The 22,651-nt window shown below is 42.0% G+C and overlaps 1 protein-coding gene across 31 annotated transcripts in view; it reads right to left on the bottom strand.

Annotated features, from left to right (window-relative positions):
• Positions 1–22,651, bottom strand: part of ADGRL3 (adhesion G protein-coupled receptor L3) — a 488,531-nt gene that overhangs the window by 69,982 nt on the left and 395,898 nt on the right. For 26 of the 31 annotated variants that reach the window (XR_012580371.1, XR_012580372.1, XR_012580370.1 and 23 more), the window contains 6 exons: positions 20,365–20,550; positions 17,643–17,681; positions 4,944–5,127; positions 4,006–4,128; positions 1,710–1,918; positions 849–1,025 (listed from right to left, as the gene is read on the bottom strand). Coding sequence is in view for 28 of the 31 variants with exons in the window: in XM_074540856.1 (XP_074396957.1) it covers positions 849–1,025; positions 1,710–1,918; positions 4,006–4,128; positions 4,944–5,127; positions 17,643–17,681; positions 20,365–20,550 (918 nt within the window). In the remaining 3 variants the exon portion in view is untranslated. The remainder of the gene's footprint in view (positions 1–848; positions 1,026–1,709; positions 1,919–4,005; positions 4,129–4,943; positions 5,128–17,642; positions 17,682–20,364; positions 20,551–22,651) is intronic. The other 5 variants (XM_074540866.1, XM_074540873.1, XM_074540875.1 and 2 more) reach the window with 2 other exon arrangements.

Raw genomic sequence — 22,651 nt, 5'->3', positions numbered from 1 at the left:
GAGCGGATCACTATCGGCACTTCCCAGCTGCAACCCCTGACTTCAGTGACTCAGGCATATCTGTTAATTCCAGGTGGGTGATAATGAGCCAAACACACATTTCTTATGAAAATTCAAGCAGTTGTAGGGAATTGGCAAAACCAGACCTGGGCTGCAGAATGCCATTAAGCTGTAAATATGTGCTCTGAATAGGCCTTTTCTTCAGGCATCTCCCAAGACAATGGCACAAACATTTAATGGCATATTTCCTGGACTAGGACTGACTCCAGCAGAATGAAGTGGTTACCACAATTTGCAGGAGCAACAGATATATCCTGCCCATCTCAGCTGGACCCAGCTGTGGTGTGAAATGTGCCCCCAGGCTCTCATTTCTTTTTTTGCAGAACTTTTGTCATATATGATGCTTATTTAATACATATTTTATTGCAGCTCTTCACATTCCTCTTCAGATTATTAAGTGGAACAGAAATACACAAAGCAGTGACAGGGGAAGACTACTTGAGAAAAAGCAGTTTTAAAACCATAACAGCTTTTGTGGTTATGCTGATTATGGAAGTGAATATGGAAAGTTCTGCCTGCATGGAAGATGCCAGTTCCATATCTAGATCAGAGCTGTGGATTTTGCTGCTGTGCCAGGCACATGAAATGGAGACACCACAATAAAGAAAATTACTAGGCCAAAATCTTTTGGGCATCAGGGCCTTCTCTTTTTTTTCTAGCAGTTTAGACTGTTCTCAGTCAAACAGCAACTTCCCTGCTCAGCTCCATTAGTAGTATCAAACTGGTGCCACACATTGACCACTTTTCCTGCCCAGTGCATAGGCAGCCTGGGAATCTGCAATGCCTACCTTCACTTCCACATGTGCCATCAGGACTGCAAAGTTGGTGAGGTGGTTGCAGGAGCACGTGGTGTGTGTCTTGTTAGTTGTCAGGAGGCGACAGCCCTGGGTGGACCAATACCCTGTCATCGTACGCTTCGTGTAGCTCCAGAACGAACAGTTTGGGTTAAAATTTTCTTCTGACTGCTGCAGGAAAGAAGTTAATAAATGCAGTAACAATGATAGGCTCTCAGAGATTTCTAAATGCACTATTGAGGCTCTTTGTAACTCTCACCCTTTAATTTTAGATAAACAATTAGCAGTGGTTTATACGTCAAGTATTACTTGCCAATACCAGAGAAAGTTAAATTGTTGCTGCACTCATTGCTAATGCAAACTTACTTCTTTGTTCTTGATTAATTTCAGACATTGACTAAATCCAGCTCTTCAAAACCAGACTGCTTCATTTGCATTGCAGAGCAGAGAAATTAATTGCTTTGAGCAATCAACTTTTGCAACAACCAAGCTTGGCTAGCAGGAGGACTAGCTGTCCTCTTTCACTGTAATTCCACTTCCCTCTAACATCCCCTGCCACCATGATAAAATAACATTATGGTCTATTCTAATTTATTGGTAGTTTTTAATTACAGAATGATGCGTGTCAGCAACCGAGCAATGGGCATCAGCTCAAAGGAGACACTTTCTTTACTTCTATTAATGCAATGTAAGAGACACCTTCTCCATAAATAACACAAAGTGCAAAGGAACAAAAGTATAATTCAAAATCTAATCAAGGACTGCTGGGGGCCTCACAGCAGCCAACTTTTGCACCATTTCATTTCAGAAACAAAAATATAAAAAAAAAGAGAAGTGCTTTCTGAACTCACACACCTTGATGTGCTTGACAGTGAACACCACAGGATCAGCCAGGTAAACCTTATTGCTGAACTCCTTATTTATTGCTGCCGTGATGACAGGGGAGTTGACAATGACGGAGTGATTGGTCGACATCGCTTCTGTTCCCAACTTCATGCTGGCATTCTCCGTGGAGAGATAAGTGCCCAGGTTGTTGTACAGCACAAAAGCCACCCTGATCTCACCTAGAAGAGAGGTAAGAGGTTAGACAGCCAGGTTGAGTCACTGGGGTGGCTTTTTGTTTCTCAGATTGCAAATCTTTTCTCTTAACCAACTTCAAAACTGCGCTGAGAAAATGTGAAAGGACAGGATGTGGCATATGAAAACCCATCTCTTGCCAATTCCAGTGAGCACCAAGAAGTGCAGCAAGCAGTCCTTGGATAAGAAGGGCAGAGCTCCTTCTTCCAAAAGAAACTTTTATAAGCAAACAGATGAGCGGAAGACAGACAAGGAAGGTGGGCTTATTTTTGGCATCAGGAGGTGTAACTGGCTTCAGAAGAAAAGAGGCCAGGTGGTCCATTTCCCACCTGACATCACTTTATTCTCCTGGATATACCTGGGAAACATGTTTCAAGATGACATGTTGCACAGATGCAGTATAAAACTATAATTTAGTCTGGTAATAAGTTAAGACTATCTCAGGAAAATGTAGGGACAAATCTGAAAGAAGAAATCAAAACCATTCCAACAGAATTCCAATCTCATTTGACAGGTAAAACAAAATTTCAGACATTTCATTTAAAAATATTTTTTCTCTTAATTTGGCAATCAGATAATCAGAAAAACACAATTAGAGAGCCTGCAGAAATCTGAGTCTACCAGCCAACTGTTTTTAACTGAATCCATCCAGTTTGCCTTCTGTTTTGCACATTATTTCACAGTCTATAAATAAGAATGGAATGTGATTAGTTTGCCTTCATATGTATTAGTTGTGGAGAGGTATGTTTTTGTTTCTATATGAATCACCACAGCATCTGAGGAAGGTGAGACACTGATGACTCCAAAGGTTCCTCCCAGCCTAAATCCTTTTATGATAATTCCATTTGCAGCTTTGAACTCCAGTGATACTGTGTCTCGAAATACAAAACTTTCCTTTCATTGTTGACAACAAATAGCAAAGTCCTGCCCTGTTGGAGTTTTGCTACACATCTTGAGCTTTAAACTGCCTCTAAAAGAGGTACTTCTCCATTCCTATGTGCAAGCAAGACAATGGCAAGACTTTGTGTCTGAACCATCAGACTGAACTTTGTCTAAAATTTTTATGTTTAGACATTTTAACACATCTGGTCTGGTTGTAATGCTGCCCTATCATTCCATGGTTTTTTGCTTTACACAGAGGAAGGTTAAGCACTGGCACAGATTGCCCAGAGAGGCTGGGAATGCCCCATGCCTGGAAGTGCTCAAGGCCAGGTTGGATGGGGCTTGAATAACTTAATCTAGTGGAAAGTGCCTCTGCTCATGGCAAGGGGGTTGGAACCAGATGATCTTAAGGTCTCTTCCAACCCAAGCCATTCTATGATTCTGTGTTTTGAATGCAGTGACCAAAACCTGTATATGAGTGTTGTCCCCTGCACATAGATTACATTTTAAAGGAACTCAGAAACAGGAGCATGTTGGGCCCACCAATAGAAGCCTATGAGTTTAAGGTTGGTCTGCACTGAGGCTGTAGAGATCAACAAATGTGTCTGCTCAAACTCCTGATCTGGAAATAAATGGCTTGGCAGGATGAAGACTGTTCACATATAACATCATCTACAATTTATGCTTCACCAGGAGGTTCATAAGATACAGAAAGGCACTAAAGATTTAGACTCATAACAGTTAATCAACCTTTTCTGCCATGTTGGCTCATTATTAATATTTCCTACCATTGTTTCTTCCCTGTACTTTTTCAGATATTTGTATGGTGCCCTGCTGTGAAGCAGTTTACTCAAATGAGCCTCTTATCCCATCTGAAGCCTCCTACTGCAGAAATCAGCACTTAAAAGCACTTCTCTGGATTCAGCACTGTGCCCCAGAAGCCCCCTAATTTGAGGATCTGATGCATTTTTACCATCACAAAACACTTTTGAAGGCTGTGAATCACTTATCAATAGAATACATTCCCAGTCAGCCAATGTAGCTTGCAGTCAAGGGCATGAGCAAATGACACCACTGTTAATTTAAATATTAACACAGCAATTAATACTTTACTTATAGTGGTTAAACACAAAACAATGCCTAAGGCATGGCTGCCTCATGAGGCTGGAGTGGCCTGAGGTGCCAGACCTACCATTTCGACCATTTTGCTTCAAGGTATTTGCTGACAGCTGAATGGCGCTTCCATGGCCCATGTTCTGGGGAAACTTCAGATCCTCCAGATTCCCATCTGTGCTCAGTCTCGCAACTTCCAGCTCTGTGCAGGAGAGACAGACACTAAGAAAAAAATCTCTGCCGAAATGATCTTCAACACGGTATTTCAAAGCTACAAAATGGTGTTCCAGACCAGCTGAGAGGAGGGGAATTAACTTACAATGCTGCGTGCTAGAATGTGTTTGGGCTCCTATTTCTTTTTAAATCTTTGCCCTGAAGAAGTTTTAAATTTAATTAAAAAAAAAAAGCGCGCAAATAAATTCTACTCTCTGTGGAAGACAAAAGACAACCGGTTCTTGTAAACAAGAACCTCAGGATATTAAGGACAACAGTTAAAATGAAAATCTGAGAATACTAGTTCTTTGCCACTGGCGATTGGTACTTTCTGTAAATGTTATCAGTGCTCAGGATCTGTATTCATGGAAATAGAAAGAAGAGTTGTTCTCATTTTACATATGCACAGTGGGAGTGCTGGTGCTTTCCATCATGCTTGTTTTTAATTAAAATCAACAATCAGCTGAATAAAGACACAAATTTGTATGAAATGAAATACAATTGCCTTACGATGAACAATCCCCCTGTGAAGCTCTGCTCTCGTTGCTCTAGCACAGATTATACCCTCAAAGCCGGCAGTAATAAAGACAGGTCAGGCGCTCATTTTCCATGGGATTTCAAGGGTAGAGAGCTGCCTTACTCCTTTAGGCTCTTTTGGAAAGACTTTGAAGTCCTTCAGACAGAGGCCCAAGACATATCTAACGAATCGCTCCCCAATTAATCTAGGGACCAAACCAAAGCCGGGCTTCACAGCCTTTACTCTTCTACTGTCTGCTCCCAGTACTGATGGGATCTGCCCCTTACGGATGTTGTCAGTGTTCTCCCGGACGATGTCTGTCTTCAGCAGGTTGTCAGCCAGCACGAAGGCGCTGTCCTCCACCGTGTCCAGCAGCTTGGTGGCTGCGCGCTGCTGCTCGCTCGCGTTCAGGTCCCTCCACGCGTTCAGAGCCTGAGGCTGCAGGAGGTTGTTCACCGTCTCCACCATGGCCTGCAAGGTGGGAGGATGGAGTGAGAAAAGACTCCAGCAAACCTAAAGCACCACAGACCTCCGACATATGCTCAGTCCCAGCCTCCACACACACCAGTTTACAGGGGGATGACAGCATCTCCTTCCCCCACCCGTTTGGGAAGCCTGCAATGGAGCAGGACAACTTTTATACCATCAGATGGGACAGGGAGGAAATACTGATATTATTATAAATGCAGGCTGGGAATGGTGCTTTTATGCTTCCATAACCATCAGCTCTGGACTTGGAAAAAGGAGGAATTAGGGCAGGTGGGGAAGGAGGGGTAGGAGGAAGATGATGGTTAAGGAAACATGCAGGAAAAACCCAACTGCAGCACCAGAACTCAAGAGCAGGGCTGGGGCATGCAAGGAAGGTGTTTGGTATCTGCAAAGGCTACGCTCCCTCAAATATTTCCCAGCACATAACTTCTGGCAGGCAGCCATGAAGACACAGAGATAGCTGAGTTACACCCCTTCATCCAGAGCAGCAGCAGCATGTGCCCGTAGAGATTTAGATAAGACACTACATCTCAAATCTCTGCATTCAGGAAGGAGCCAGCCCTGCGGAAACTGCTTCAGTCCCTCCTACAGTGCACCTTCTGCCCTGGGCTGCCACACAAAGAGCTCTCCCATGGATAACTTCCCACAGGTTAATCTGGATGCACACACAGGATCACACAAAACTGCACTGGTCTCCTAACTGCAAAATTACTGCAGTAGAATTTACCCAAACCGAAGGCTTTTCTCCACCTAAATCCTCTGCTTCCTTACTAACCATAGCTGACTCAACCCCTTTTCAGTGAACATTTTTTAATGAGACCAGCTGTACCAGTTGATAGAAATGATTGTGCAGAGGAAAAGGATAAAAAAATAAGCTACTTTGATCATGCTTTCTTCAGCTGGTTAGGGTCTAGTCACCAGGCAGGCCTACCCCACAGAGAAACACCTCCATGGCCAGCTAAGGCTGACTGCAGAAATCAACCTCCCATTCAGCTGCTGTTTGTAATTATTTTCTTTATGCTGAGCACATAGGCATCAAACTCACTCCTCTGCTCTGCAAGCTGATGACAGTCCCATGGGACTTCAGCATTTTCCAAGCCTAAAGTGTGCCCTATGGGCTCACTGTCATGGGAATACTTCATTATTTATTCCTGATACTGTTGCTAAACCCACGGGTGGAAAGAAGCTGTGGCATAGCCCATTCTCCATCAGAGCCCTCAGGAGGAGGGCTACAATGGCAACACGTGGCACAGAGAATCCTGACTCACTCACCAGTCATGGTCAGGTGCAAATGAGCAACAGGAGGATATGATCACATCAAACTAGAATTTATTGCTATATCCACATGACCTTAACAAGCATTTCAATTACAGCAAGGTTTGAGGAGAAAAAAGGCAGCTAGAACTGCCACTGTTGGCGCTTTTAAATCCCAGCAAAGATACCTTTGAGTATGGAAGGTTTCTCACACCATCAGGTTTCCTGTTGGGAGACTGCACCATAATTGGGCTCCTCTGACAGCACAAAGCTCCTACTTTCACAGTTACATTTATTCATGGTCAATTAACTCATTTGTTCTTATGCCAAACCTCTCCTATACCATAAACAAAACAACACATTCATTTAAGTGGAACTTGATAAGCATAAAGCAATTTTTTAACTGATTGTTAAACTGATTTTCCTGAATAGTCTAAAAATTATCTTAACACATTTGCTATGCACTTGCAACAAGCAGGTTAAAATTAGTAGTCAATAAGAAACAGAAAAATCCATAGCATTTCAATCTGATATTTTTCTGTGTTTTAGAGTTTGGAAGCCTGATCTCTGCAGCTCTTAATAAAATTCTGTAGTATATTATGGTAGCTTAATTCTTCACAGGCAAAAAAAGAGGTGGTGTTCTTTCCCAGTGACCAAAAAGCTTGATTATTTTGTGGTGCAGCTTCTACACAATATGGTGTAAAGACCTTTTATGCCTGGAAAGTAGAAAATGAGGATTTTTCTCCCCTTTCAATGTTATCACACAATTTGCCTTACCTCCATTTAGCTCAGCTCCTACCATTGTAGGAGACAAGGACATTAAATTCTCTGCTAAAACAACATCCTGCATACTTTTATCAATATCTGAATGGTGGAAAATGTCTTTGCAGCAGATCCAGCTCCTGGCTCTGGATAGAAAGGTAATGTCTATTCATCAGAATATGAAACAGATGCTGAAATATTTGCATTACAGTGAAACATCTGCTGCAAAGACCTTACCTCAGAAAAAACTATTTTATCTAATGCATTAGTTTTTTTTTTTTTGTTTTACATGTGCACATATGTGTGCATGCAAGTTTGAGAGAGAACACCAATTAAGCCTAATGTGCCGCTTCCTGCACCATGTGCACTCCCCACCAAATGCTGAGCATCCATCCTCTGGAAGTGATAACCTGAAACCAGCCACTTCACATCACTTTGGGTCTGGGGTCAAACACAAAAGCTCCAGGAAGATTTCCAAGGGCTTTGGGTCACGTCCTTGCCATGCATCTGAGCAAAGCTGGTAGACTGTCTTTGTTGGCATTACATCCGAGATTAATTTAGTCCCCAGCTTTTCCCAGAGGGTCATTCCCCTCACCTGTCTCAGTGCATTAATCAAGTGTTCCCCACATTATATTTCTGAGTGCAGCACTTCATTATGGCCGAGTGCTGTGGGCTGAAGCCAAGGAGATGAGGTGCTAATGAAATGTTTGCATTTTGGACAGGAGCTGAGGTAGGTGTTTAAATGAAACAAAACAGCTGTTATAGCAACAGTGCCTTGTGAGACAGAGATGCCAACTGGGAAAAGTTGGGCAGGGGAGTGGGAGTTGTGGGAAAGCAGGCACACATGACAAGGATAGGCCTATGTCTTTACATTTAAGCTGGGCCTTTGTGATTTACAAGGGTTTGGCACCTGGTCCATTGACTCTGTGGTCTGATGAAGCTCCAGCATAGAAGAAACAGCTGTGCCAAACTTCCAGGAAAACCTCTCAGTGACCAGCTGGAGGAGGTTTAGCCCTGAGAGAGAACCTTCCAAATGCAGAAGGCATGGGATAGGAGCACTTGGGAGCTGATGGCTTGATAGGTTTTACCTGAGATCTCTGGGGATCCTGATAAAGGTGGGACTTTCAGAGGGAAAGTTCTGACCTAGTTTCATCTCACACCACGTCTAGCATTTAATGTGCAGCCAAGTAGGGAGCCCAGATACTTTCCAGTTTCTCTTTCCCCATTGAAAGTAGAAGAAACTACCCCAAGGATTATCTCCATTTCACACAAAACCACAAGAGACCAAACCCATCCATAAAGAACCAAACATCTGTTACAGGATGCTGCATGACCTTGATTGAAGACCCTGTCCTTGCTTCCCAAGCTAAAGAACTACATCTCCCGTGGTTTTCTGCTCTTCCTCTGCCTCATCCCTCTTCCAAATGCAACTCATCTGAGATTCTTGCAAAATAAAAATTTGGTGCTTGGAGCTCAAACGTACCTCAACACCACACACAGCACGGCACCAAACCAATGCTGTGATTACTTGGACTTAAAGAGTAGACAGCACAAGCACACAGATGCACCAGGAGAAGGACAAAAGTAACTCAAATTAGATCAAGAGAAAGCTTTCATAAAGCACAGCTCGCTTGTTTATAGGCTAAGATCAAATGAGGGAAGAAGAGCATGTTAGAAGGGAGCCAAGAGGGCAGACTTTCCGTCTTTCTGTGCTGAGATACACAGCACAGCTTTATGCTCTCTGTGATGTCAGGGTATCTATACATGCAAAGCCAAACCCTCTAATTACCAGCCTGTAAAGAGCAACCATCCTGGGTCACTGAATTTTAGACACAGTGGACCTTTCATGTCCCCAGCAGTGACTGCAACTGGACATCAAGAGAAGAGCAAGACCCTGCTGAGCACAAAAGACAAATCCCGTGATGGTGATGCCTTTCATTGTGTGCTTATATAGAACCACAGACTGTATGTTCAATGCAAATAAATGTTAATAAATTGCAGACAGAGGTTTTTCCCAAATAAGGGCATGCGCTCGTGGTTTCTTGGTTCTATCCCGAGGTTACAAAGAAGAATCAAAATATAAACCTTCCTTCTTAGACACTTACAAATTGGTATTATAAGATGCATTGTAAAAAGGACATTAATTAGAAGCCTTACAGTAATTATGCATTACTAAAAGGCCAGTTGTACGTATCCCCATTGATTTCCTTTGTGACAGCTGCTACATTTCATTAAACTGAATTTTGCTTGTTCATTTATTCTTCTCTTCTCTTCTCTTCTCTTCTCTTCTCTTCTCTTCTCTTCTCTTCTCTTCTCTTCTCTTCTCTTCTCTTCTCTTTTCTTCTCTTCTCACCTGGCTACGTGGCACACAGTTAAAACCTCGGAGGTTTGCACTCTGTATATATCCAATGATACCATATCTGTTTAATTTTCTCTCACTGTACCAACATCCAAGACACCACTTTTTGATTAAAAAGAATTTTGCAATGTAAAATCTCTCTTTAAATGGGACTCAACACTGAAAATCACTCAGAGATGTTAGAGGTACTCAGATCATTGCCAAATTTGGCACTAGACTGCAATGTGCCATGGTGCTTAAGTACAGCAGCCCTAACCTTAGAAAACCAGCAGCTTTCCTAGAGTTAGGATCTCTTTAAACCTTTTTTGTTCATTTTGGCCTTTTGCCGAGCAGCTGATAGAAGATCAAAAATCTCAACAAACCTACAGCTGGAGAAAATACTGCTTTATGGCAAGTGAATACCAGCAGGTCCTACAGGGAATATTGGTTGAATCCTTCTGTTGAGTAGTTTTCAAATATGCAGTTTGTCCTTCCTTACAAAGGAGCATCTCCTTAAGAAGAGACTAAAACACACTTTATTTAGCATGAAACTTACATCAAGGACTTACCTCCTATAGCAGCTTTGGGAGAATAAGACAGTGGAACAGGGCAATAAAGTACCACTTTTGCAATGACATCTCTAATTAAAACATCTGGATTTTATAACCTGTAAAGCCCTGCCTCATACTGCTGACGCTTCCTTGATCTCACAGGAATATCTCATGCAGCACACTTTGAAAAATTAGAATATAAGGAGCTGCAGCCACGTGGCTTTGCATAGGCAGGCTAAAATCGCGGCTGGTGCATGAAGCAAGCAGTGCTTTGGTACCCCTGTGCCAAAGGTGTTTGCCAGCACAGACTTAGATAAAGAGATTTGTTCACTCTTCCTGAAAACAGCAGTGCTCAACCTGCAGAATGCAATCACACAGGCACAGCCTCAGGCCATGCTTAAGGCCTGAGTTTCTGGTCCTGCCTGAGGTCTCCCCACAGAGCTCCAAAACAAATGCGCTGTCTTTATCTGAAAAATGCAAACACGTAACCCACCCACTTTTTATAACAGCTTGAGGTTTTGTGGCAAATCAGCAGAGAAAAAAAGCACAAAACTCCTTTCAGGCCCACATTTCACAGTGAAAATGAAAAACCCATCAGAGAGCAGATGCACTGAAATGTTGATATGGTACAATGATCACAACATTATGCTCTTTTTTCCTTTTTCCTGACTGGAAAGCAGTGGTACTTGAAAAAAGCTTACTTGTGTCCTTGCTCAAGAATAGCTGGTTTTGCTCTGGATTCGTATTAAACACCCAGTGCTAAAACAAACCCTTTCCTCAAGCTATCAATATTTGCATGCCTCCAAACTAATTGAGTTAAAGGCACAATCAATGCCATTGACCACAAATTCTGCCAGCAAGTTCTGCTGGAAGTTGTTTGATTCTTGCCTCTGGCCAGAAAAAGCACCAGTATAAGAGAAAATCCCTTTAACTCTGAATGTACCTGGTAGAGTAGGAGGAGAGGACCAGCATCAAAGTATGGATGTGGGAACACAAATACTTCTGGAAAGGTTACTGCATTAAGAGGGACCAATTGAGGAAATGACATGTCTTTTTGGAGTGGCAAATGAACAGCACCTCAATCCCACTACACAGGGTTAATCAATCAAATGATTACACTCATTCACTGTGTGGGACTTAAGGACAAAAAGAGATGCACATGTCACTTCTTCAAGCTTCCTAAACAAGGGAAATGTCATTTGGCTACATGATGGCTTTAAATCCTACTTCTTAGCTGAAAAGTGCCTTCAAATCTGTTTGACAAGGCTCTTCACTCTTGGATGATTTTTTTCCTTGACATTTATTCTTTTAATTCAAAATCAAAATTTGTCTCTGGTCAAAGCATCAGTAAGCACAATGGAGACAATTTCTTACAGGGAAGCCCAGCCACTGTCTAATGTTTTTTAAAAACCAACACTGCCATCACAAAACTGTTGTAACATTCAGTGGAATGGACACACATATTTAGACTGAAAGGAGCTCAGCCACAGTGAGTGCTTGAAAATAAATAAATCATTAGAATATCTACTGCTAATCTTTGCTTCTGTCTTCAAAACTAAGCCAGAAGCAGTAGCCTACATCTGGCACCAGAGTGGTGATTGGCAGCAGATGATATCAGTTTTGGTGAACTGAGACAAAGCCATAGCAGCTCATGGCAAAGGCAAGAAGAGAACTTCCCACGACCATGCAGAGGAATTTCTAAAATTGCTCCACAAATTGTGAGCAAAGGCTCCCAAGAGAGAGCATGCAACACTCTCTCTTCAACTACACAGAAAATGTTTATGCTGTGGCTACAGTAACTGTACTGACTCAGAAATGGCCTGAATTCCAGCAGTGCTGAGAACTCACTGTAGTGAGAAGAAAGGCACTGACCTTTATTAAAATTAGGCCATCTACAAAATGCTTAACTATGGAATTAATGGTCTATTACTAGGTATGCAAGGTTTGCAATCTTGGCCTTGAACTACCAATAATCTCCTAATGGGAGCATGCAAAAAATAATAGGCAATATGAGAAAGAGAACAAGGTTACAAATTACAGGTTATGGTTTTGCTTTACTTACTATACGAGGAAGAATATTTTAAGGTCAGAAGGCATCCGTAGAACTGACATAAAAGGAATTGATTGGGAAGAAGGAAATAACATACGATCTATTTCATCTAATGAGATCTTCCCCGCAGAATAAGCTGAGAACTGCATTTATGAATCATCTGTATTTGCTGCCCTACTGTTTGGGATTTGAAACCATACAGGCAACTGCTAGAGTAATTACACCAGGGAAGAAAGCAAGGCTGTTGCAAGAAAGGAAAATGCCTCTGACAGGATATCCAGAGCCTTCAAGAAAACTCCTGGGGAGTCGTGAGGCTCATTCTTTCCTCCAGCGGTTCAAATCAAAGGGACATCTCCCACTGCTCCCTATGCCAATTTACATTCAGACTTTTTACCAGGGACACCAGATACCAGGAGCAACTCAGACTCAAGCAGAGAGTAAGCACAGAGCAACATAGAAAACACTAGATGGTTTTTTTTCTCAGTTTTGCCATGTGAGAACCTAACCCATAGCTGTAGCTCAGTTCTAGGTGGACGAACATGGGGTCACCTTCCTTTTTAACATTTATGCGATGAATTTTGGAGTCTGGTCACAAACTCAAGGCTGCTGCTTTGATCCTCCTCTCCCTTAACAACAGGCTCACTGCAGCAGAAACATGCAGGGTGAGGATTTCTAGTTTCAATCTTGCTGACACAAATCAAGTGCAGGTTTCTCAAGCTGTGAAGTATATTAAGTTCACAGAGTTTTAACAAAGGACTACCAAACCACTGAACCTCACTGCGAGTCACACTTCTTTCAGATGTCCTTTTAATTATATTAAATGAAAGTTTTAGGCACTTTGATGCTGATGGGCAAACATCTCGATCTCTTGAAAAAGCAGCTAAAAGTACTCCCTGTAGCTATAGTTAATATACAACATTGTATGCTCACTGCTAGCCAATTTATTCCAGCCACTTTAACAACGATACCTCGCCTGACAGGCTGTGCAGAATAGCATCAGGAGTCAAGCAATGCACAAATCATCAGAGAACTCTCAGAGTTGTTTGACACACACTGCAGAGCTCTTTGTCATACAGCCAATTAAGTGACCAAACAAGGAACTTGAAAACCTTCGTTAATTTGCCTCTTTTTTATACAAATGGAGGTTAGAGTCTTTCTTGTCAGAGGGGCAACAAGAACGCAAGCAAACACGGCATAATTCAATTTGTGCTCCCTCTTAGAGTTGCAAGTTTCCTTCGTTTAGTCTTCATGGAAGCTGTGACCAATCATGCAAGCAAGAGAGAAGTAGGACAAACAGAATTAATCCACTGTAAATAGTACTGGCTAAATCCCAGATGCACCTTTTATCTGATGAGAACTACTAGGTTAGCAAAGAAAAAAAAAATAAAGTCTCTTCTGCTCAGGTCTAAACCTAATGCCTTGAATCCTCTGAGGAAAGCCTTTCAAATTTTGCTTAGTGCAGCAATTCAAACAGCACATGTTTCAAACAAGAAGTGTTCAGAAAACTTCCAGGAGAACCAGAAGGACAACTCTGCAACCTCCTGCCACTGTCTGCTACCAGGAGCCTGCCGTCCTCTCAGCACTGGCTTCATGTGTGGCTCTGATGACACCACACCCAGAAGCTCTTGTAATTACCAAGGGGCAGGTGGCACCTCCATCATTGCCATTTGCTATCCAGACCAGTGCAGAGCTACAAAAGAGGGCAAGCTGACTTACAGGGCAGCTCAGAGGATGGCAGGAACCAAGAGCAGCAAACTCCATTAGATGAGGAAGATGCTGCAAGAAGCAACCCTCTGCTGCCTCCTTCCACCCTTTCCACAAAGCTGCCATTCACACTATCTGTTGTATTCACCAGCCTCTGGCTTTAAAACCACTCATACTGACTTTATAAAATAAACCAAAAGAATGGGAACCCTGTGAAGTTTTTGTCTTCCAAGATGCTCATCCCAAACGCAGCATGCAATTTCACAGGGAAGAGGCCTCTGCTTTGGCACTGCAGGGAAATTCATTGGCCTCCTGATGCCCGAGCTGCAGCCCACAAATCCAAGTGAAGCAAGCAGGTGAGCCCAGACTTTGCAATCAGATGCATGAACATGATAAAGAGACTGCAAGCACGGGTGTGGTATGAGCCTTTAATAAAACCTGTGTTTCCAGCTACTAAATCAGCAAAATTCTCTAATTTTTTCCCCATGTTTAAGTTTTCTGTTTTAATACAGCCTCACTTACTACATTATGTGAGTACTTAGCATTTTGTTTTTCTTTTTACTAGCCCACCTCTGTTCCTAGAGGACAGGGGAATTGCATCCATGGCATTTTATGCTGGGGAGCTGAGAAATACTGAGCACATGACACTTACTGAGGGGCATGAAAGAAATCTGTGACACTAAACCCAGTTTCACAATCCCCAAAAGTCAAGTAATTTATGTTTTCTACAACTCCAGTGCTTCAGTTTAAGGACAACAACTTTTGGAAAATGAACAAACATCAATTCTGAAAAAACTGAAGAAAATTCATACCAGCTTATATCACAGACCAGCCAGCAAACCAAGCCATGCTAATCCAATGCGTCACCTATTGTGATTCATTCTCCCACATTATGACCTTTCCATGCCCTTCCCAAAATAGACTGGAAGAACTTCAGAAAGGTGGGCAGAGGAGATGTGGATGTCTGTTCTCTAGAAGGCCAACCTCTTTGCCAATGGAGCACCTTGCTGAGTCCACTCTGCCACCTTTTTATACACCTTGCTCAGCTCAGTCTCAGCTGACTGTTCAGTAGTATCACCAATTAAAACTCACTTAGCAGTTTCTTGCTATCACCATGACTGAAAAATCTTTCAGCAACTGTCCAGTCATTGTATTAATACATATTCATCATGCCACCTGCTGAGCTGGTTCTTGCTGGATTTGTGAGACTAAAACAGATAATTTACCACATGTGAAACTCAAGAAGCAGCATTTGTAACCTCTATCTGCAGTCAATAAAATCCCTGAGCTTTTAACTCAACAAATACTGTGAAAGTGAACAAATTAAATCCATGTTTGTTTTAAAGGCACCCAAAGAGATGAGGTGATAATCTGATAATGCATTCCCAGTTTTATGTTTGAATAACTTGCAAAATTTCTCCATCCACTTTGCATATCTATTTATAGTAATTTATTTTGGTCTTAAGAGGGCTTTACACATCAATCGCTACAGGGGCTCTGTCCTGACTACTTAAATTGGTTAGCCCAATGAAAACAGTAAGACTGATTTTAGCAATTATTATCTTCTCAGGTCACCCTCCTCCTTCCAAAAAAATACCTTTCCTCAATGGTACTTTTGATATTCACAGTTCCTGGACATCTCCTGCATAAACTTCATACTGCACCTTCCTTTGTCTAGGGAGCACAGAATTGAAGGTACACTTCCAGCCCTCTGAGCCAAATTCAGCCAGGGATGCTCTTCACAGTGATGGGATCAGCATGAGGAGATCATGTCAGCAAAGTTGAACACTCTATTGCTCTGCCATCAACACCACATGTCCCAGTGACTTCCCATGTTCCACTGACTTAACAAAGCCCAGGGGGTCACCACTTAAGATTTGTTGAAAAATCTCTGTCAAATTCCCTCAGTGAGCCCAGACATTTCACTTCCTGGTAAAGGATGAGTAGCCTGTAACAGGACTATCTGCAGTCACATCTAATTGCTACTACAGACAACCTCTCCCTCACTAGATTTTTCTATGACTTTAGCCACACAATTTTCCACCTGGAACATACTGTATGAAAATATGTCGAGATACGTTACTTTACCTCCATATAGTACAAAGCAGAGCTGAAAAGGTTCAATTAGGTCATCTAATTCATTCTTCAAGCCCTCTTTTACAGCACTGTCCTCTTCAATATATATAGCAGATTTGTCCATACCCATACTTAACAGTTCAAGCAATGAGCTTTCATCAGTTTTTATTTACTGAAGAAGTAGATGCATGATTAATGCTTAAACATGCAAGCAACCTTTCCAAGTGAAAGAAGTCCTTGAAATTAAGAGTAAGCTGAAGTTTTTGCGGAGTATTCAGGCTTTACTCTATCAAGGCCAAGCTTTCTGTAGGGTGTATTAAACTCACCAATCGCTACTGTTTGAAAAAAGACAGAAGAGCAGGAGTGTGCATTGGCTCTGTGGAGAATGCCTGTGCAGCCAGGGGAAAGGACAGCTATGGATCAGGCAGCACACAATGTCCCCAACAGGACTGTGCAGAGTTAAAGCAGCCTCACCATGTTTCGAGGGGTACCAGTACACAAGGCAGCTAGCTTGGGAGTGAGCACTGCACTGCAAACTTTCCTAAATTCTATCAAATGCCTCCTAGTTGCTTTCTCTGGGATCCCAGATAAGGGATATGTAACTCCATAACTCATCTTTATCTATCAATGTATATGGAAAGGAACATGTGACTTTATCTTGTGACATTTTCCAAAGGGAAGACAGCCTCCCAGCACAGAGGGGTACTGTTTCATTTCTAACAACCTAGAAATCCAGATCATCCAATCCCATTTGCTAAATGAAATTTGTGTGCACAAAATAAAGTCAGTACAGACTGTAGGAAGTGCAATTTTGCAGGAAAATGCAGGTACAGACAGCCCCCTCCAGAAACACAAATTCATTTATGCACGTTTCACATATGCATATAAATAATGATTAACCACCCATAAGAACAATACCAACATTCACAAGCACAAGACAGAGATTAGAAGGTAAAGCATTCACATTTCTTAGAGCAGCATTAACTGTCCTACAGTATACAAATAGATTTATATAAAAAAAAAAAAACAAACACTGGAGCAAATACTATAAGGCAAGGTGACAGGATTGATAAGATAACTTGAGGTCCCACTCCTGAAAAGCCCACAAGTGTGAACTTTCCAGAATGCTGGAGCTTGACTTTGTTCGCATCAAACACAACGTAAGCCTATGAAAGTCAGGCCAGACCTGGGTGAACTTTATGGGATGTTATGTTCATCACCCTATGCACTGTTTGCAGCACTCTCCTCCTTCCAACATCTCTCTGTAAGACACTCTGCATTTCATTACAATTCTACCTCCTCCCTCCTGCTTAGTGCTGCCACTTTGAATTGTTCTCAATTTAGAAGTGTATAAGGGGAAGAAGGAAAACTAAGGAAATGCAGGTGGCAGTAGCATGAATGACATGCTGTAAGCAAAATCCAGTTGGTCTGGAGACACCTCTGTGAGCAGCAATTTTGTGTTCTTTACTTGCACATCTCTATACTGTCCTGCTCATTCAGTCGGCCAGATGAAACTTGTCAGATCTCTCTTGTGGTTTTTTTTTCACTTTCTGATTCAGAGATTTTGTCCCAAATTTTTGTCAAGTCTGAGAGAAATGGGGCAGATCGGTGAGGTAAAAAATGGCATTATTATCCTGTAACCTTAACCTTAGAACTTGCTGCCACAAAGGTGGTAATAATCAGATTATTCACAGAGACAAGACCCGCTTCACAGTCATTCAGTCAAACAACTGGACACGTGTATTAAAAACACAAGAAATACCTGGACATAGGCCCTGCAAGAGCGCTCCCTTTTCTGAAGCTGAGTCCATAAAGAGAGCAGATTAAAGACGGAATAGAAAAAACAAGTTAGTGACAGAACAAGGGAAAAAAATAAAGAAGAAAATGCCTGTGAAAAACCCCTCATTTCTCTCTTAAACAGCTCCTGAAAAACCAACCAAACTAAAGAAGTGAGCGTGAGTTAGTCAGCAGTGGAAAACTGGAAGGACTGGCTCCAGAAATGTGGATTAGTCCTTTTTCAGTGAAGTGAAGCACACTGGCAACTTTGCAAGAGCAGCTGTTAGATGGTAGAAGACTGAAGTCTAGTAGAGACACTCAAGACATGATGTTTTCCTTACAGCTTGGAGATCACACATGACATTTCCATGTCAAACAAGGTAGGAAAAGATGAGGCTGATGATTATTTGCATAAGAGGAGCATGGGCTCTGCAGTAAGACAGTGAAATATAACCAAGCTTCAGATGAGCAGGACCAACCCCAGGGAACAAGACTTGGGCAGGACTGCACACTGATACAGCCTGGACCTGCATAGACCCACCCTGACAGACCTGGCAGGCATTCAGCAGCAGTGAGCTGGAATTGGTGAGATCTGCATCACTGCAATGAGAGCTCAGAAAACCAGGCTGTTCAGAGCCACTGGCTTGGCTGGGTTTGTTTTTGCTGATGTGCCTGGCTGGAAATTGCACATCAACAGAGATTCAGGACAACTTGTGCTCTCAACACACAGCAGTGCCATCCCATTAGTGCAGCTGAGAGCCAAATTTGTCCTCGAGAGTTTTGAGGCTCTGAAATAAACAAAATACACCCAGGTATCATGCAATGCCTAATTTCAATTTCTAATTCATCAATTTGGAACAGTAGAAATCTTCCTCTGGGTAAATCTGGCCAGTATGAAGACTTTACAGAAACAAATGGAGATCAAAGAAAGCCTTGCTGAAAATTACAGAGCTATCCACTCGGGGGTCTTCCCAGTCTGAAATGGAACAATTATCACCTTAATTAAGCCTGATCCATTGGAAAGCATTAAGCTTTTAGTGACAGAAAAGTGGTTCCTGAAAGATGATGGCTTTTAAAAATTCTGATTATGCCAGTTTATTTCAATTCATTCTACATCAGCTTGTAAAAAAACCCACCAGTACAAAACAGCACAGGTGATTACTCTCGGATCCCCAGCACATTTCCTTTAATGATTAAAAGGATATTTAATAGCTAGTGCTTACTCTATTTCTTCTTTCTGACTAAACAGCACTAAACAAAATTCTTTGCAAATTACTTTTTTCCTATTTTTTTAAATACTCTTGATCAGTGAAGGGGAAAATGGAGCAGTAACTCTGCTGCCTTTTGTTTGCCCAATACTACTTCCAAGTTGAATTCATGCATTCTTAAATGAACACAGAGCAGTTGCTCTTCTAAAGAATTAAGTGGGGAATGAGAGCAAGTAAATTACTGAGCCTGTCATTTGGATCACTGAGTCGCATCGCTGTTTTGCAGGACTTCACATGGTCCAGAATTTTAATGTGGAATGCAATTGATTTGTATGTGTTGCTTGTGCAAAGCGGATGGCAGGGGGGGAAACCTGCAGTGGGGACCCCAGAAGTGACAGCTGAGCTGAGGAGCTCTGCCTGGCCCAGTCTTCCCCTCCCCTCAGTAACTCATTCCTGCCCCCATGATACAACTCCATTTCATGTAACTGAAACAAAAATCATAAAGTGAGATAAAAACAAAGATGAAAAATATGTGCTTGCAAAGCTGAATTGACAAATGTTGTGTGTGGCTGGGATGCACCCAGAAGAACAAGCAGACTAAAACCATGAAACCTGTTAGTAAGTGACATTAATTGCTGGCTTTACCTAATACTGTCAGACATCACCATCATTTCAACAAAGAACCATGGTATGATTATAACAAATAATGTTATGCTGATGTAACAGTTAATACAATTATCACCTAGGTTGTTATAAAACGGCTAGAAGCAGCACTAATTAAAAGCATCAAGATAACCCAATTCTCAGCACATGCAAAGCACATGAGATGCAGGAGTTCAGCTCCCATGCGACTGAAATCTCAAACAACCCTGAAGCCCTTTGTATTTAAAACAGCGTCAGTCTACAATAATAGCTTAGAAGAAAAAAGACCACGTTACATCTCTGAAAAACATTTTTCTTCATAAAACACCTAAAAAATTTCAGGTTTAGCTGGGATCACTTATTCCTCATGTAATCTTGGGACCAAGTTCTGTTCATGCTTACATGAATGCCAGAACTGTCAGAGCCTGATATGCAGGTGAGAACAAAATTCTGTGTCTTTTTTTAACTGGGTGGCCAATATAACCACGTGCTCATAGACACCAGGGTCTGGTTGCTCTTTGTCCTGACAACCAGGCCCACACAATTCATTGTTATAATCCTAGGTAAGTCCTATCCCATGTGTTTACATGAGATTCAGTGCTGAAGAGGGCCTTTCACTAAAGAAACCTTCAGCTTTAAATGTGTTCTTACAGAGCCCACAGCTCATGTTGTCTCCCACAACTGGAAACTCCTGGCACCTTTAGTGCTATGTAGCAATTCCACTCACTTCTGGAAATGACAAAGGGACTAATAACTCTTCTTGAGCCGTGGGCACAGAAACCACCCTGCTGCCATGCAGCCAAGGCGCTCCTGGGGCCAAGTGACAGGCTGTGACTAGGAAGGCCCCGTGGCTCTCACCTTGTTGAGGCTGCGCGCGGCGCTGTCCTTCCCGCCGGGAGTCAGGTTGCGGAGCTGCACGTCCAGCAGGTTGACGAGCTGCACCATGGCGGACACGGAGTAGGCGATGTCCCCGGCGTACAGGTGGTTCCTGGTGTGCTCCGCCAGCTCCCGCGCGATGTTGGCGGCCATCTCCCCCGACCGCATCTGCGGGGCACAAAGCAGAGGGAAAGGTTGTGATTTATTAAAAAAAATGGATACTGATCTAGTACCAAAATCCAGCTGTGATGGACAAAGACTCTCTAACAGTTTAAAGCTAGAAAGTGTATGTTTGCTGCAATGCCGGACAGTGTGCTGGATAGCTCCCAAATACACACCGCCATTTACAGGGGATTACAGAGTTCTTTTACCTATACAAGTATTGAATATCCAAAATACAAATGCATATTCATAACTTTGATACAACCCATTTCCCGCTTAGTGTGGTAATTAGTTCAAAAGCTATTAAGCATGCGTAGTTTGTTCTCAAAATGAGTCAGTGGTCCCTTTCATGGGGAGGGTCCCAAAATGAGGAAGTAAATGAAGTCTTCCTTGTTCTGACCTTTCTACCTTATCAATGCAAATATGACAAATGAACTCTTGGTAGAACTCCCCTTCCCTGTCTTCAATTGGTTTCAGAACAGAGGAGGCCTACAATTGTCTTATGTTCCTAAAGTTATTTATCAGTTTCTATATTCTTCATTATAAACCCAGCTAACCAAACATTGTGTTGACAAGCAATCAATTATTAGTTAACTACTAACTCTTCACTTCATCAAGGCCTACCAATTTCTTTTAATTAACTCCAATAAAGCTTATCTCTAACTGAAATCTTAGCTCCTCTAAAATCTTTAAATTCCTTAAAGTTTATGTCTCACCACCTGGCTGCTGGTGACAAGTCACTCCAGTGCCTTCCAACCCCACACCATTAATCAGCTAAACTCCCCTCAAGAGGAAGAGGAAGGAAGATGGAATAGAAGCATTTCCCAAGAAGTCAACTACAACAAGATGGTTGTTGTGGTTTTATCATGAATAGTTTTTTGAGTACAGTTTTCCCAGTCAACTACAGCGGCTTCAACAATTTCTTCTCACTAGGCACTGTTTTCCATGGGTTTTCCATGCTAAGGAAGGCTTTAATTAGCTTGTCCCACTGGCTTACTGTGCCACTTGAAAAAAACAATGTGAGTAGCCTCTCCTATCAAGAAAACACAGTTTCTAATTCCAGAATTTTATGCAATGGCAAAGGGATGATTTTTATTACAGCTTCTGCACAGAAGAGTTCCTTGTAAAAGGAGCAAAAAAAGATGACATAACCCAGAGAAACCAGAGCAAAAAGTTCACTATTTCCATCTTATTGATTTAATAATCAGGAGCTAATTTATCACTTGGCATCACTTGCCACACTAGCCACTGATAATGAGGCTAGTGACTCTCAGCACCTGTAAAAGCATTCCAACTCTAGAGTAAAAGGCTCAAGCAGAGGCCCACTAGAAGGGAAAAGCCAGCAGAGAGGTTGGCTGAATCTTCTACTGAAAGACTTGTATCATCTAGCTGAGCCACAAAACTCACAAAAAACCTGCAGGGAAATTCACTGTGTAATTATTTGAGGAAAATCTCACTCTTTCCCTGCTTTTCCTACTTTTTTGCTCTCCCTATCTGGTACCCCTTTCCTCTTCTGTGCCATGGGGTTTTGGGACAGGGCAACTGGCCCCGTGTCCTTTTCATGAACAGCCCACTACAAAAATACCACTGCAGTTTGCTGGTCTTTTATTCATTATCTACCAGTCTGTGATGTGGAATGCAAACCCACGTGGAATATGCCTGGGACAAGGAGAAATTATACAGGATGACACATAAATGAAGTTCCCACTTCTCTGTCAGACTCAATGGCAAACTCTGCTGTGCTTTTCATATGAATTTTCAATTGTCTTATCTACCAACAGCTAGAAATCAGATATTTCTCTTGTTCCCTCACTTTCTGGTGCTTATTATAAAAGCAAGATTCTAGGGAAAGATTATAGGCTGAGCTTCTACCTCTCTGTAAATCAATTAGCTGAGTTATAAATGAATAACTTATTTCCATCAATTTGACAGCAAAAGCCAATCTGATTTAATGAAATCTAACTCAAGATGTTCATATGCTCGTCTTCAGGGAATTAACGCATATCATGATACAGGGAAGATAAATAAAGGAGATAATATGTTGTTCTTCCCATTAGAGCAATGATAAGATATATTCAAAAACTGAATTATTTCTTTCTTGTTACAC

The sequence above is a fragment of the Zonotrichia albicollis genome, chromosome 5 (genome assembly GCF_047830755.1).
Source record: "Zonotrichia albicollis isolate bZonAlb1 chromosome 5, bZonAlb1.hap1, whole genome shotgun sequence".
NCBI lineage: Eukaryota > Metazoa > Chordata > Aves > Passeriformes > Passerellidae > Zonotrichia > Zonotrichia albicollis.
Note: the sequence above shows the minus strand (reverse complement) of the source record. Positions and strands in the feature narration are given on the sequence as shown.